Source organism: Fringilla coelebs (assembly GCF_963513975.1).
Source record: "Fringilla coelebs genome assembly, chromosome: 24".
Lineage (NCBI taxonomy): Eukaryota > Metazoa > Chordata > Aves > Passeriformes > Fringillidae > Fringilla > Fringilla coelebs.
Genome location: NC_140050.1, coordinates 6,677,530 through 6,694,472, shown reverse-complemented (window position 1 = coordinate 6,694,472; position 16,943 = coordinate 6,677,530). Strand labels below are relative to the sequence as shown.

Here is a 16,943-nt window from a genome sequence, read left to right as displayed (position 1 = left end):
CCGCCGAGGGCGGATTTGTGCCTTGCAGCAGCCTCAGCGTTCCCTTGCCACGTTTTCCTTCCTCCACAGTTGGGTTTTTTCCCCTCGTGTAACACAATCCCAAGCCCTGGCCCTTCATTATATCCCTGCTGGCAGCTCCTCATCCTCCTCCCTCTCCCTGTGCCATCGCCCTCCCGGCGCTGCGTGCCCAAGGTCGGACCCACGCCTGCGAGGGGGGGAGCAGGGGGTGATTTTGGGGGTCGCGCCCGGCGCTGGAGGTGCAGCAGCTGCTCTGGGAGAGGGACCAGCGCCATCGGACCGTGGCGAGGACAAATAATTCTAATGAGCTTCCTCCTGTAAACGAGCCACGAGCGCTGAAAGGTGCCCAGGGAAAAAAACCACGGGGGAAAAATCCACAGGGGAAAAAACCCACAGGGAAAAAAAAAACAAACAAAACAACACGGGGGAAAAACCCACGGTGCTGTCATCGGTTTCCAGCACCCCTAAAACCTGGCCAGGGCCTTCCCACGCCTGCGTGACCCCAGATTAGGGGCAGTTTGTGCAAGACGCGATGCAAAGTGACTTTTCCCAAGCGTGACCCGAGTTATCAGAGAATTATCAGAGCCCAGGGCTCCTCCCGAGCCTGCAGCCGGCCGGGTTTTGCCACCCGGGAGCACCCGGAGAGCGGGGATGCTCCCGGTGCGGCGGTCCCGGCTGCCGGCGGTGCCGATAAGGAGGCGGCGGCGGCAGGAGCCCGGCTGGCTCTGGCACAGCGAAGGCAGCCAGTAAATTTCCACTGGGGCAGCTCCGAGTTAATGAGCTCAATGCGTGACCCCGGGCAGCGCCGGAGCTGCCAGCGGTTGGGAGGAATTCCCCAGGAAAGCTGGGAGGGGATGGGGACCCTTCCTGTGCGAGCGTCCCCGCGGGGCAGCAGCGGCCTCGGAGGCGCTCAGCGCCCCGGGGGAAGCTCGCAGAGGGTAAAGAGGGCCTGGGGTGCAGAGCTTGGCTCAGAAGCCACATCTGAAACTAAAACTGGAGGATTTGGGGATTTGCAAGAGCCCGGGCTCAGCTCTTGCTCCGTGGCCGAGTCCCACCGGTGTCTCCTCGTGCGGGTGCCGCCGTGTCAGCTGCAAGGACAAGGACACCTTTTAACAAATAAACCAAGACTCTGTCAATCGTAATTTGAGCCCTGGATGACTGTCACCGTCTCCACAGCGCGCTGTTTTGGAGGGGCAATCCCGAATGCAGCGCTCGAAGCAATGAGCACGTTTTGGATTCAGGAATGCAGGGCCAGCACCTGCGGCCTCCAGCCCCGGTTTGTGCTCCGGGAGGGAGGCAGCATCGACACCGCAGCTGTCCCAAAGCCACTGCACTCCCGAGTGGCTTCATCCTTGGTTTTACTGTCCCTGCTCCATCCAGCCCCAGGGATGCTGCTGCAGGCAGGGCCAGAGCAATCCACGGTGACAGCAAGGCAAGCGACACTCCTGGCACAGCCCAGCGCCGTCTGCATCCCGAGGTTTTCTGGGATGATTCAGCCCGGTGGGAGGAGGTGGGAGCTCCGTGCCAGGCTGCTCCCACCTCCTGCCCCAGCAGCACCCCCGGGAGGGGCCTCACTCCTGCAGCATCTCCGAGCCTCGGGGGCCACGGCCCCTCCAGGCTGACCCCACAGCACCCAGAGCCTCCTCCACAGCAGCTTTTCCTCCAGAAGCGCCCAGGGTGCTGCAGTGGGAAGCCCCCAGGGCTGGAGGCTGGTCCCGGCGCAGCCTCCAAGGAGCTGGCCCGCTGCAGGCACCTCGTCCCTCTCCTCTTTCTTACCTACTCCCTGCTCTGACACTCGAGCTCGCTCAAGTGACCCGGTTCCTTCCCGTTTCCTGCTTCCAAGCTCCACGCCAGCCATTTATCACCTTTCCCTTTTGAGTTTCCTTGCAGGGAGAAGCACTGAAAAGAAATCCACAACCTTATTGTCTGCTTGTTTTCCAATACAGTGAATTTATTATATGTTGCAAAATCAGCATTCAGCTTTTTTAGTGTACAAAAAAAGGACACTAGCTCTTAAGAAAAAAGATTAGGAAAGCTGAAGACTATGCTGCCTTGAAATTGTAACATTTTGGCAAAGTGAAAAGCTCTTTTGTAAACTCCAACTCCATGGCTCAATATAGTTTTTATCCACAGTACAATATTACAAAGTAAAACACAGTATCAATAAGTTAAGATCATACTTAAATCACCTAGAACTGGTTTCTATTAACCCAAAAAGCACAAAATTTTGCCTAAGCTTCGTTGTCTCTAAAAAGAGAAAAAAAAAAAAAAAAAGAAAAAAAAAGAAAAAAAAAAGGCAGATTCGACTACAATTCTTTAACACAGTCCAAAAGAAAAGTGAAGCAGGAAGTTGGTGGATGCTAATTGGGTCTCACAGTTTGGATAATTAATTAAATATTTTCAGGGTCTTTTTTTATATTCAAATTTTTTTTAGAAGTTCCAGAATATACATGTAAATGTACACAATACATCTTTGTATACAACTCTGTATGCAAAAATATCTTATAGCAGATGTATAAAGATCGAGATCCATCTCTATCCCCCCCTCCCCAAGCAACAACAACAACAACAAAAAAAAAAAAACCCTCCTTTCAAAATATTAAGGATCAGGAGAAGTGTTTCCACGGAAGAATTTACTCATCCTGGGTTTTGTAGCTGCTGCCTCTTCGGCCATCCCGAGTTCCGGAACGAAGCGAAGCCCCCGCCGAGGAGGGAATTCCCCTTTTCCACCCCAAATTCCCGCTGTGGGGCAGGGCTGGCGGTGCTGGGCTGTGCAGTGACACCCCCAGAGCGGGTTTGGGGTTTTGCTGAGGATTTGGGACGCGCCAGGGGCTCCTCATCCCCTCCCAGACCCCCAGGGCTCCCCCCCAGCCCCGCGGCCGAATTCCCGGCTGGGATCCCCGGAGCTCCGGCGTTCCCACACTAAATCTCCTCGCCTGCCTCCACAATTCCCAGCGTTTTCCAGAAGCACCAGAGGCAGGTGGTGCTGCCCCAACCCTCCAGCTCTGATGTGGGGAGGGAGGGATGGCAGCAAAGCGTTCCTGACCCCCAGATTCCCAGCGGGAATGGCCTGGGGGGTTCTGGGGTGCTCCCCCTGCGCTCCTCGGGCAGAGCAGCTCTTCCCACCCTCCTTCTCCAGGACCAGTGGAAGACTGGTGGCATTGCAAGGGCCACCGTGTCCCTCTGGCTGTCACCTGTCCCTTGGAGGAGGGGATGGCAAAGCCCTGCTGAGCCCTGGATGCACAGGGAGAGACCTCAGAATAAAGTGACAAAGCAAAAGCAGTGGCCCTGGCTGTGTGACAACAATGAAAGTATAATATTATAATAATATTATTAATAATAATAATAATTAGCCCTGGCTGTGTGAAATTATAATATAATAATTAGTAATTTTATCTCTTATTTTTAATACAGCAGATGGACCCACATTTGTTTGGGGCAAGGAAAAAATAAAAAAAAAAAGAAAAACCAACTCGAAATAACTCCTTGTTGTAAGAAGTGTTTCCCTCCTTAACTCTGCCATTCCTCTCCTTCAAAGGGTGAAAGGCTCTTCAGTGCCACCTCCAAGGGAAGGAGACTCCACAGGGAAGGAATCCTTCACTTTGAGATAAACGGAAGCTGGGAGAAGTCAAATCCCACAGGCTGGCAGGATTAAAAAGGGGAGAGGGGAGAGAAAGAAAGGAACAGCAGAGTTAAAGGACACCTTTGTGCTTTTTGGAGTGTTTCTCACACCCTGGCCATACTCTGAAACGTTCCCTTCAATCCAAAGTAAAGAATTCAATTAAAAAAAAATCAGGAAGCAGGAGTGCAGGGAGAAGCTGGCGGAGATAAAGCGCACCAGTGGAAGGGATCCGCGTGGGAAAACAGCACCTTGCTGCTCTCACAAGGATTTGCTGCTGCCTCGCAAAGACACACACAGACACTGAAAAAAACCCAAAAAACAAAATCCCAGGAGAAAGCAGAGCACCCCCCACCCCCTCCTCTCATGGATCAAGGAATAGAGTCACTCCTCTGGGTGACTCTTGGGTCAGTTTGAGTAACACTGCAAGGAAAGGGTCCCAAGCACTTGACCTAAAAGGAAAAGGGAGGCACAGTTTTAGAAAAAAGATGCTTTTTTCTTTGATACAAAAATAGACCATAGTCTCATTAGCAATTAATAAAATTGGCTGCCTTGGTAGAAAATTAGAAAAGTCAAAGCCAGAGAGGTGTCCAACTTGCCAGCACTGGTGGCTGGAGGTGAACTGGGCAGACTGGGCAGGAGGTTTGCACCCAAACGCACAAAGCGGATTAAAAAAAGCGAGTTTTGGGGTTTGAGTTTTGTTTGTTTTTGGGGATCCACCTCTGCCCTGGCCAAGGTGCTGAGCCCCAGGGGACCCCCTGTGCTGCCACCACCCCCTCCCACGCCGAGGATGCCAAAGACAAAGCAGGGCCAGACAAGGAGAGCTCAGGGAACGTGGTGTATTTCCGCGGAGCCGGGAGCAGACAGCTCTCATTCCAAACAGTCCTAGCAGCAATTCCAGTTCCTCACCATTTGTAGGACAATTTGTAACCCACGTGGAGCTGGGGAATTACAACTTCATGCCAAACTTTTAATCCATGAAAACTACAGATCCTTAACTTTTGGGAGCTTCGGTCACTTTAGGCAAGTTTTCCCTTAAGTGTCAAACGCTGGCTTCAAATAAGCAGAATTTTTTTTTTGTTTCTTTTTTGTTTGTTTGTTTTTGTTATCCATTTGTTACATTCCAACATTCAGAGAGGCTTAAAAACTCGGGAGGAGCGTGCTGGACGTGGATATGACAGATCTGGCATCTTAAAGTCATCCCCAAGTTCTTCAACCACGAGGAATTAATGCTCGTCTCTGAAAGGGATTTTGGGTGTACAAAAGGGAACGTAACGTCCAGGGTGACTGGATTTTGGTTTGCCCTACCCAGTCCAGGGGTGAGTGGCAGCTAAAACTGCTGCTGGTCATACTCTGCTATCAGTTTTTTGATGTGGGCCAGTTTGTTGTGGAGGTATTCGCAGCGGTTCTTCTCTTGGCTGTAGTTGGGGTTTGTCTGCAAAAGAAAAGAAAAATAAAAAAGGAAATGCGGAGGTGGGAAAGGTTTTGGATAAATCAAAGTTAAGTCTTGACATCACAGAGGAGATGATGGGATTGGAGGGAATGCAAAGATCATCTCATCCCACGGGCAGGGACAGCCAAGCCCCATCCAGCCACAGCTTCTCTGGGAATGCCATCCCATTGCCTCCCATGGAAGGATTCCCTCCTGATATCCCACCTGAACCTCCCCTCTTCCACCTTAAAACCGTGGAAAGAAGCTTTTTTAGATGCCTCTTTAAAATAGTCCTGCTCTGATCAAACCCAGCCCAGAATAAAATCCCTTTTCAGCATTATCCAGCTGCAGGAGCCTCCTCACAGGGAAGGAGCACACCTGAGTTAGGCTCAGCCTAACTGGGCTTCCAACAATCCCCACCTGCCCTCTGCCCCCACCTCTGGGACAAAGATGAACTTCCAGCATGCAGGGAATATCTTCAAAGAGCTCCTAAACCCCTCAGGACAACAGGGCTCAGGACTATATTCACTTATTTAAAAGAAAAAAAACCCAAATCCCCACTGGTGTGTGGATGCTTTGCATAAAAACGCTGAAATTTTATGTGGCCCAAACTCCAAAAATCTGGGGACAGAGCTGCAGAGCCTGATCCCAGCTGGGATCCTGTGCATCTGAAACACAAACTGTTCCTTCCCTGGAGAGATAAAGGCCCTGAGTGAACGCAGCCATTGTGCCAGGGCCACGGCTCAGCGATCCCCAGCACCCAGGGGCACTCCCAGCTCCCCCCAAACCCTTTCTAAGCTGCTCTCAGGGACGGGCTGGAGCTGAACAAAGATCTGCTGGAATTGCCTCAGAGCCTGGGCTTGCTCTTGGCAAGGGCCCATCTCTTTCAGTCACACCAGGGGCACCACCCAAAAGCCTTCTGTGGCCAAGGACATTCCCTTACCTTTTTAATTTTCCGATATTCCTGTAAAATTTGATCGTGGATGGTCTACAAAAAAAAGAATAAGAGAGAAAGAAATCAGGGCATTATTTTCAGTTCTGCAGCAGGTATTTATTGATGGCTCAATGTACACAATTCCTCCAAATCCCAACCAAAATCTGCTCCCTTCGTGGCTTCCCTGGGCAGATCCAAACCAGCTCTGATTCCGTGGATATCCTGGAGCTGACACAGAAGGATGGAGCTCCACTCCTCACCTGTGACAAGCACCTGGATTCCAGGATAATTCACATTTCCAAAGCCCCAACTGATCTTTTTTTTCCCCCCACCAAGATCTAAAAACAATCCAGCGAGGAATTTTGCAAGGAGGAGGGCAGGAGGTTTGAGGGAGGAAGCTGTGCTTAGCACAATAGGTGCTCTGTAAAAATCTGTTTATTATCCTCGACGAGACTCACTTCTTCAAGCTAATGAATAGCTAAAACTCTTTAAAAATCACTCTGACAAGCCCAATAATGCTGCATTATTAAGATCAAAGATTGCAGAGGAACAGATGACCCCGTGCTAACTCCCCTTCCAGCCCTGATACGCTCCCATATGTGCAAATATGAGTTTTTCTGGCTGGGATACACTAATAGCTTCCAGCAGCTTTTGGCTAAGGACACCAATTGTCTCACTGAGGCCTTTCCTTGTCAACAAGTCCCATGATGTGGCTCCAGCCTGAAAAAGGAGCAGCACAGAGCTGGGTTAGGAGCATTCCCCAAAGCTGTCAGCTGTGTGCACGTTCCCCAGCAGCTCCGAGGCTGGAATTCAGACACCGACCCAGCCCAGGGAGAGCGGGATCGAAGCCCTGCAGCTGTGCCACGTGCACAGGGAGCCTTCTCAGCTCTCTTTCTACCTTGTATTCCTCAGAGCCCTGCAGGAGCTGCTTCAGCTTGGCATCCAGCTGGGTGAACCGTCGGGTTATCCGCTCTATCCGGGCGTGCAAGTCCCGGTACTCGTTGTACTCCGCGTTGAAGTCGTTCTTGTAGCTCTGACGCTGCTCCGAGGAGGAAATGGCTGCGTATTTTCTGCAGGGGAGAAGGCTCTGGTCAATGGCTTTGGAAGAGGGAACTGGTCTGGGGGGAGATGGGGTTTAGGTGGGGATTGGTTTGGGGGATTGGTTTTGGGGGGGGATTGGTTTTGGGGGGTTCTCTCTGGGCTGTCGCAGTGCGGAACGTGGGGGGATGAACCTGGAAACAAAATCGTGGATAACTGAGATCACAGGAGCATCCAAATGGGGCTTTGGGAAGGAATGGGTTTGCAGGAGGGGATTGGTTTGGGGGGTGATTGGTTTTAGGGATGGATTGGGTTTAGAGGGGGGATTGGTTTTTGGAGGGGATTGGTTTTTTGGGGGGGATTGGTTCTAGGGATGGACTGGTTTTAGGGATGGACTGGTTTTAGGGATGGACTGGTTTTAAGGATGGATTGGTTTTTGGGGGGGGATTGGTTTTAAGGATGGACTGGTTGTAGGGATGGACTGGTTTTAGGGATGGACTGGTTTTAAGGATGGACTGGTTTTAAGGATGGATTGGTTTTAGGGATGGACTGGTTTTAGGGATTGTCTCTGTGTTGCCACAGTGCCGAGCGTGGGAGGATAGGCCTGGAAATAAAACCGTGGATAATTGAGGATCACAGGAGCATCTAAATGGGGCTTTGGGAAGGAATGGGTTTGGAGGCCAATGGGTTTTGAGGAGGGGATTGGTTTGGGGGGATTCTCTCTGGGTTGTTGAGGTGGGGATGAGCCTGGAAACAAAATCATGGATAACTGAGATCACAGGAGCATCTAAAAGGGGCTTTGGGAATGAATTCTTCTCTGTGAAGGGTCTGGGATAGAACTCCCAGAGAGGCTGTGGTTGTCTCATCCCTGGAAGTGTCTGGAGCACCCTGGGATAGGGAAGGTGTCTGTGCCCGTGGCAGGGGTGGGACTGGATGGGCTTCAGGGGTTAAAGCCCTTTAACCATTCTGGGCTTAAAGCTGGAAAAGCCCTCCAAGATCAAATCCCAGCACTGCCAAGGCCACCACTAAACCTCATCCCCAAGTGCCACATCCCCATGGCTTAAACCCCTCCAGGGATGGTGATCCCCTGTCCCAGTGAAGAAATTCTCCCTAATATCCCACCCAAACCTCCCCTGGTGCAGCTCGAGGCCCTTTCCTCTCATCCTGACTCGCATTAAAGTAGCAAATTACGGAGGCAACCAGCGGGGATTGTTGCCTTGACCTGCTGTAAAACAAACAATGTTTGCTCCCAAAACTTCCTATCTCTGCCAGATAGGGTGGAATGGGCAGGTACAGCCAAGCCTGCAGCAGCTGGGGGTGGAGGAGGACACTCAGATAGCGCTGCTACAGCTCCTCTGACTCCTGCTGGCCCGCAGAACATGGAGTTCTGCATCTGTGCCAGGCATTGGAACAGCAGGAATACCATGCTTCCAGTGTTAAGAGTCTTTAAAGGAACACAAAAAGCATTGAGCCATCGTTGCAAAACGCTGGCAGGGCGATTATGTGGCAAGAGCATGACAAGAAAACCACGGTGAGGAGCTTTATTCTGGTTTTTTTTTTCACCAGCAACTCTATTTCCAGCACCTTCTTGAGACACTTGATGTGTCCTGTGCTCAGGTTGAACTGATGTGCCTCTGGGGGTCTTTTGGAAGTTATTGTGCTCAACAAAAAGCCATTAAAGCTGATATTTACTGCCTTCTCTGAAGGTAAAACTCATCTTTTGGTCGGTGATGGCCCAAATTTGCCTCCCTGCTCTGGCTGCAGCAGGGCCAGTGCGGTGCCTGCACATGGAAAAGCTGATTGAGGCCTCAAATGAAGGGGAAACTTTCAGTGCTTTAACTTTTTATGAGCTCCAAACATCTAGAACAGACTCCTTGCCAGGGGTGGGATAGAGAACCATCCCCACAGGACAAAGAGCACCAAACAGCAGTGACAGGTCTCAGAATTTGAGGAGCTGGGCACAAACCAGGCAGATCCCACTGGGTGAGACCACAGAGCTCCCAGAGCTCAGAAACCTCTCCCAGTTTCTTTGGGGAGAGCCCAAGGAGCTGCAATATCCCATTCTGGGAGGGATCAGCGGGTGAGAGGAAAAACAACACCCCCAGCCAGACAAATTCCTTGGAAAAACCCTAAAAATGTCACCTTGAAGGGGTTGTTTGGACCAGCAAAGCAGAAACCACAGCAGAAACCTTTATCTGCCCTAGAGCTTCCTCCTCCTCCTCCATCCCTTCCCTCCCAGCAATCCCAGCACAGCCAAACCAGCTCTGATGGAAACAACCCCAAGGCTGGGATGTGCACTGAGAATTTTTTTTCCCCCCAGCTATAAGTTTTTCCCTCACCCCAAAGCTTTGTTTAGAACAGGTTTGGGTTTATGCAGATGCTGGGCTTCCTTCACAGGGATTTTTGGGCTTTGGTTGTTTAATTAACCTCGAGGGGATCTGATTAAAGAGTCAAGAAACAACTCAGATCCTAACCCAGGGGTAAGAGCCTCCCAGGAAAGAATATTTCACTGCTTTATGGAGATGATCTTGGCTCTGAAGAGGGCAAGAATTAACAAACCAGCCCAAATCCTTCCTTGCCCTGCCTTCCCCAGCAGATTATTCCCTCTCAAAGTTTCCAGCTGGAACCTGGAGATGTTTAATCCTCACAAACCCCTCTAAGGTATGAAATCTTTCTTGAAGTGCTTAAACAATTTCTAAGAGATAACCTTGAACTCCTCAAGGAGATAAAAACCAGCTTTGATATCAAGTTTAGTCTCAACTATTCATCTGCAGAGCTGGGTTTGCTCTTTTCCTTACACCCACCTAACAAAGTTCTATCAAATAACACAAAAAGTCCAACAAAAATCCCCCAGCACGTTGTGATTTCTTAGCTTGAAACATGATCCCAAAGTGATGAAGCAACTGATAAACATACTTACAATAAATAATCTGGCATTTCTGAAGTTGATGTTGGTACACTAGAATTATTGCATGTTCCATTTAAACCTGAAAAAATAAAGATTTGTTTATAGACGTTCTTAAACTTCAAAGCTCTTTGCAATTCAGCTTCTAACTCGTAAAACTTGCCTGAAATATACAGTTTATGGAATTCTGAAAGATTTCTGTTTTGCTTGGAACTGACAGAGGCAGAGGAGCCACAACAAGGTGGCTGAAAGTTCAAGGCTCCTCCAGTATTTGTCTGTCAGCAAAACAACACCAACATCAGCCTGTGCACCGAGCAGGGAAAAAAATCTGAATTTACTGGGTGGATAAACAGTGCCTGGAGTGGGATAACACTGAGAGCACCCCTGGGAAGGAGGAAAACACAGCCCTGAGCCCAGAGAGCCCAGCTGGGCAAGGTGAACTTTCTGTTCTCCTGCTTCCACACTTGAGAGATTCCTCTGGGCATCTCCAGGCTGAGATTCCTGAATTAACATCTCAGAGTCCTGCAGGGCACCACAGAGAGGATTTTAGGGAATGCAGCTCCAAACACAAATCCAGGCTTGAAAGAATGTTCAGGAACTGAAGGAATAAACCTAGAGCAGACTCATCCTGCAGGATAACTGTGCAGGGGGAAAGCAGCTGGATCCACCTTTGGAAAGGGATATTTTCCACAAACTGTGTGTTACATTCCACTGCCTCACCAGATCCAGCTGCACAACCTGAGTCAGCAGTACCCTGAACTTCCTCTGAATTTCCAGGGAAAAGCTTTCCTGAGCAGGATGGGAGAATGGCACAAAGCCAGAGTTTCTGAATCCCAAATCCAAACCCAATCCCAAATTCCTGCTGCAGCTCCTCCTGCTCTTCCCCCTTTCCTGGGAGATGCAGAGCAGGGCTGAAGGATGGTGGAAGAAGGGACACAGGAGGTTTATTTTGCCTGTGAGTGCCACCTACTGACTGAAAGGACCCCAAAGGTCCCTTCCAGAGCCTCTGGAACAAAATTCCAGGGAGGAACTCCCACTTCTGGCAGGAGGTGTCCCTGCCCTGGCAGGTGGTGGAAGCAGACTGAGCTTTAAGGTCCTTCCAAGCCAAACTTTTTGTGATTCTCTGCTTCCCTGCAGCTCCAGGGGGAATCTGGGGAAGGAGCAGGATGAGGCTGGTGCTACCCACAGAAGGAAAACATCCCAGTTCAGGCTGTCCAGGATCCAAGCAGGGCTGACCACATCCTGTTTACGATTGCTCCCAGCCCAGCTCGTGTTTGTTACCTCCAAAGAGCAGCAGGAACAAACCCCAGCTCCCAATAATGAACAAAAACCCAGGAATTAAACAGCAAAGAGAAGCAGAAAAGGTGGTGGAGGAGGCTCAGCCATTTCCCAGGAATTTGGGGGTTGATAAGACAAAAAGAGAGAATGTGTGAGTGTCTCTCCAGAACCACTCCAGAGGCTCGTGGGGAAGAGAAACAAGGTGGAAAAAACACAATATTCACAGAAAAAAACCTGGGAATGACACAAAAGCAGAAGAATTCTCAGTTCTGCAGTGCCACACACCCATCAGCCCTCAGCTGAGCCACCAAAATGCATTTTGTCACTGCTGCAAAGCTGAGGGGAGGGCAGGGCTGGGACCAGCTCAATCCCAACACCGTGAGAAGCTCCCCCTTTCCAGGAATCCAGCAAAGGAGTCTCCATTTCAAAGCATTGTCCTTCCTTTTGGAGCCAGAACTGGAGGATTTTCATGCACCAAGGAGGAAGGGGAATGTAGAAAATAGTAACAGGGTGAAGGGAAATGCACAAAGGAATTTAACAGATATTCCCAGAGGCTGCAGGGAAAGTCCCAGCACCCCAGGGAGCTCTGGCAAACATCAGAAAACATGGAAAGAGCAGGAAAAGGAATGGATGGGATCAGCCAAGAAATGTTCTCTGAGAGTGCACAGACCTGACTTTGCAACAGTGGCTTGATGGAAAATGTTTTCAGCCCACCTCAGTGGAGATTCACTGCTGTGCCAGCCCTTGGATAAAGAAATCCCCAGTGGGATGTGAGGAAGCTCTTCCAGCCTGGAAGAGCTGGTTCTCCACTGCCTGAACAGCATTTATCACCAGCTTTATCTATCATTTCTTTTGTAGCCAATTTTAAAAGCTTTTGTGAGTAACTTTTCATTAAAAACCCAAACAACAGTCATCACAAGAGCCAACACAAGCTCTGCACTGCTCTTCCCACTGCTCCCAGCCTTTTAATTTAACCAGGAGAAGCATGACACGCTCTGAGGCAGCTCCACACAGCACGAAAGGTCCAACAGGAAAAACCTGACAGCCTGTGTGTGGAGAGGAAGCACCTCTGGTGATCTGGAGGGAGGACAGGGCTGGCATTTGGGTCCCCAGAGCCCTGACAGCCTGTGTGTGCAGAGGAAGCACCTCTGGTGATTTGAGGGAGGACAGGGCTGGCATTTGGGTCCCCAGAGCCCTGACAGCCTGTGTGTGGAGAGGAAGCACCTCTGGTGATCTGGAGGGAGGACAGAGCTGGCATTTGGGTCCCCAGAGCCCCTGGGGTGGCACAGGACATGCCCATCCCTCCAGGGCACCATACCCAGCCAAGGCCAAAGCACCTCTGGTGATGTGGAGGGAGGACAGAGCTGGCATTTGGGTCCCCAGAGCCCTGACAGCCCATGTGTGGAGAAGAAGCATCTCTGGTGATCTGGAGGGAGGACAGGGCTGGCATTTGGGTCCCCAAAGCCCCTGGGGTGGCCCAGGATGTGCCCATCCCTCCAGGGAATCACACCCAGCCAGCACCAAAGCACCTCTGGTGATTTGGAGGGAGGACAGAGCTGCCATTTGGGTCCCCAGAGCCCCTGGGGTGGCCCAGGATGTGCCCATCCCTCCAAGGCACCACACCCAGCCAACACCAAAGCCCCCACTCACCTGGGACCTGCTCCTGGGCAACACTAACTAAGTCAGCATTTTTTATTACTTCACAGTTCTGCTTCTCCTCTTTGCACTTCTCCTCGCCCTTCTTCTCCTTCCTCTCCTTCTCCTTGTCTTTGTGCTTTTTGGATTTTTTCTTGGATTTGACGTAGGAGCCGCAGTTGTGTTTGCTGCTCTGGGCACAGTCTGTGGGCAGGGGGTGACTCAGTCTCTCGGGAGGCTCCGTGCTGCTCTCACAGTCTCTGCCGTTGTGAGTCAGGTCGTTGCTGACATCCGAGAGGGGATCGTGGGGCCGGGGCAGCTCCAGGGCGGGCAGGGCGGAGCTGGAGCTCACCGGCTCGGCCAGGGCCGGGGGCAGGGCGGGGGCAGGAGGGGCCAGGCTGTCCTTCCCGTTGGAGGAATTCAGCTTCCCGTTCAGGGTGGGTTGGGTTCTGTGAGCCAGATGGGAGATCCTGGGCTTTTTGTTGGCCAGGGGGTCGATGAACTCCACAGGTAAGGGTCGTTTCTGTTAGGGAGGGAGGGGTGGGGGGAAAAAAAAAAAGAGAAATAAATCGCCTTGAAGGTGCAGAAGTGTTGCCACTAGGTGGTGGTGCAATACAGGGGAGGAGGGAACATCCCCGGGAAAAGCAGCTTATCCATCCCAAGCTGTTCCCGGAGCCCACGGCTTGGTGGGACAGCTTAAAGAATACCACCAGCAATTCCTGACCTCCCCCGTTATCCCCACGCAGCCCCAGCCCACTCTCACTGCAGCTTATTTCAGACCCAGCCCTCTGGAAGTCAAACACTCCCTCTATCCCAGCCAATTAGAGAGTGGAAATATCCCTGGCAGTGCCCAAGGCTGGGTTGGACAGGGCTTGGAGCAACCTGGGGACACTGGAAGGTGGCACTGGATGATCCTTAAGCTCCCTTCCAACGCAAACAATTCCAGGATAAAAACATCTGTCCTGAGCACCCCAAAGTCCCTGTGAAGGAAAAACGTGCTCAGCCCTCTGGAGCAGGCAGGGATTCACCAGTTCTGCATTTTATTGCCAGCTCTGTGGCCAAGAACTTCACCCCTTCCTCTTCTCGAAGCGAGGCATCACCCAGAAGAGGGGAGGAAGTGCCAAGTGCTCAGTTCTCAGAACTTCAGGCAAAAGGGGACATCTAGAAAGCCACGTCACAGGGCCCAACGTGACCTGAGCAAGCCCTTCTTGAGCGAGGCTGGAGAAGGAAGTGGCTCCCAGCTGTGCCCACACCTCGGAGGCAGCTGCCTCCAGCCTGGAAAAGCTGCTCCATGGAAGAACCCATCCATCAGGCTGAGCCCAGCCAAATCCACCTCAGCCAGCCCTCACTGTGTGCCCACCTGGCAGCTCTGGGGCTGCACCAGCTCTGAGCCAAGGATTATTCAGTGCCCAGAGGAAAACAAGCGATAGCTCTGGGTATTTCTTTTGGATAATCCATTATTTTCCTTCTGTCTCAGGCGGGATCGCGACGCGTTTGCGAATGGAAATGTTGTTCCATCGCCGAGATGCAGCCCCTAATTCCTTCTTTTTCACCTGGATTTTTCTCTTTCTTTGCTAACTCAGGGGTCTTGAGGACACAGCTCAGTGCCAGGAATTCTTTCCACCTGTCAAGGTGATTAAGGAAGAGCTGCTGGTTCTGCGGCTGAGCTCAAGGGGCAAGGACAGCACGTCCGACCGGCTTGGCAACGTCACCTCCCCCAGGAGGGGACATCTCCATCTGCAGGGCTCTCAACAGGTGACACAGCTCAAAAACCTGCCAGGTTTTACAACCTTTTCTCTCAAAACAACCAATATCAGCTTCTCCAAACTCATCTCTCTGCTCAGGAGGGCGATATAGAATTTTCTAGAATTACCAGACCAATCTTCCTCACCTTCATTCCACAGCTGAACCTTCCCAAAATATTCTGCATTCCAGCCTACCAAATCCCAATCCTCTGCTGGCACTGCACCTATTACAAACCATTTCTCTAAATAGAACCTCCAGCCAGAGAGTATTAAAAGAGTGACAGCTCACAACGCTGTGGTTTGCTGTCTGACACGACAGAATCGTGCTGGAAACATTTCTATTCCACATTGGATTGTCCCTGTTTCACCAGCCTTTCCTAAATCCAACCCAACCAACCAGCCAAAATTTCAGCTGGGTCATTCTGAGAGATCAAAACCTCACCCTAAAGAACCTCTGAGAATCTTGAAAGAGAAACAAGATGATTTTTCAACCTTAAAAAAACGACACAAGGCCAGGATCTCTCTGAGCTAACTTGAAGGTGGGTGATCATTCACCAGGAACATGCCCACTGAAGAGCAGAGAGGATCTGGAATCAGCTACCTGGCAAACAAGTTACACAGTCCTTGCTCCCAACCAGAGAACTGCCTCTCTCTCAGCACCAGGGAGCACATCATTTCTTTACCTGTTAATATTCTTTGCCACTAATCCTCGGTGCGTCTGTCCAGACAAGCAGGCATTACACATTCCATTGGCAGGAGAAGAATAAATACTCAACTTGTCTGGGCTGACCCACACTGGAAGAAGGGAAGGCAGAACTTTGGGAAGGCAGAACATTTCACAACTCCTGTGCTGGGAGATCCTGGGGGAAGCGGGGACGAGGCTCTGCTGGGTGGTTTATGGTCATGGAAAAAACAGGCAAAATGTTCTTTTCACAGCTCCCTGCTCTGGCATCTGTGAGGCAGGAGCAGCCCAACCTGCTCCTGATCTGTCATGGCAATTAGGCTGCAAAAGGTCAAGGGTTTTAATAACTCAGCCACGTTTGGGAGCTGCTTATTACAGCTTCGTTCCACTCAATTATTAGTAATGAGGAAAACACAACCTCCTTCTCCCAGGAACTCCAGGAGGGATGGGGGCACTGCAAAAGGAATTCAGCCCTTAAAAACTAAACCTGAGCCTCACTGTCAGAGATCCTCCCCACAGGCTGAGCCACGTCCAGAGGAGAAACAGATGCTGAGGAAAGCCAGAGTGAGACTGCAACTCAATAAAAGAGAAATAAAACCCCGAGCACCTCCTGAGCCATCAGCAGGTGATTACAGGGTGCAGACAGGCACAGCTCAGCCTGGACCCGCAGCCAGGAGCAGCCAGGGGCTGGGGAGGGGGGGATCACCCACCTGGGGGGGAGAGCTGGAGTTGAGGGTGTCCTTTGGAGGGCTGAGGGAAGGAGCTTCTCCCTGGAAAGCGCCGCTGTTCTGGGGCTGGCACAGCTTCCTGAAAAACACAACCAGGGCTGCTCACACCCCGTGCCAGGGGACAGCTGCCACTGCACACCTTGGGCTCCTCCTGGGCTCAAACTCTGCTTGGAGGTGCCACCAAGGAGCTCGTTCAGGCTCTGGTCTCTGACAAAATCCGGGGAGGAGAAACTGCTGTGGGGAAATATTCCATGACAAATTGGAATTTCTCATCTCTTTCTCGCTTTTCCATTATTTTTTTGTGGCTCTTTGGCAATGGAAGGGACACCTTGGACCTCTTGGACACATGAAAGGATGGATTCCCTGTTGAATTTTCAACTCTTTTTTTAACAATTTTACCTTTTTTCTCTTCAACTGGTAAGAATTAAACCAAATTAATCCACAGGGAGACCAGTGAAAGTGGCATTGAATTTGAAGGTGTAAAGGATATCAGGTATAATTCCTGCTGATTGAAACACAGCTCAGGGAGACTTTAATTAAACAAATTTCTGCTGAGTGTTTGCTTTCTGAGACAACTCAGCAAAGCTCACTGAAGAGGGGCTGAAACTCAAGCTCAGATGTTGAGGAATAAGTTCTCCCACTCATTAGCATCATTAAAAGAACATTTTATGGCAACAGGAGCCCTTTCAGCAGCGAGCTCCTCTGGGTCCAGGAAAAGCAGCACTGTAACAGGAACTGCTGAGGTATTATTGGTCCACCAGGATTTACATTTTGGGCTTCCCAATAATACTTTTAAGTTGCATCATGCAAAACAGAGCTACTCTGGGCTGTGTTTGTGGTATTGGACAAATGAAAAAAAGAAACCTTTTGTAGCAACAATAAGTACAATTGGAATCATTTGAATTCCCCTCCAGGCTGGGTCTCTGCTC

The 16,943-nt window shown here is 50.8% G+C and overlaps 1 protein-coding gene across 1 annotated transcript in view; it reads right to left on the bottom strand.

Moving 5' to 3' along the window:
* Positions 1–2,070: 2,070 nt before the first annotated feature.
* The window catches only part of ELL (elongation factor for RNA polymerase II), a 53,245-nt gene continuing 38,372 nt past the window's right edge, over positions 2,071–16,943 (bottom strand). The window contains exons 7-12 of the mRNA XM_084221238.1: positions 15,997–16,093; positions 12,875–13,382; positions 9,962–10,028; positions 6,902–7,073; positions 6,013–6,057; positions 2,071–5,072 (exon numbers count right to left, since the gene is read on the bottom strand). Of these exons, the coding sequence (XP_084077364.1) occupies positions 4,968–5,072; positions 6,013–6,057; positions 6,902–7,073; positions 9,962–10,028; positions 12,875–13,382; positions 15,997–16,093 (994 nt within the window). The 3' untranslated portion in view covers positions 2,071–4,967. The remainder of the gene's footprint in view (positions 5,073–6,012; positions 6,058–6,901; positions 7,074–9,961; positions 10,029–12,874; positions 13,383–15,996; positions 16,094–16,943) is intronic.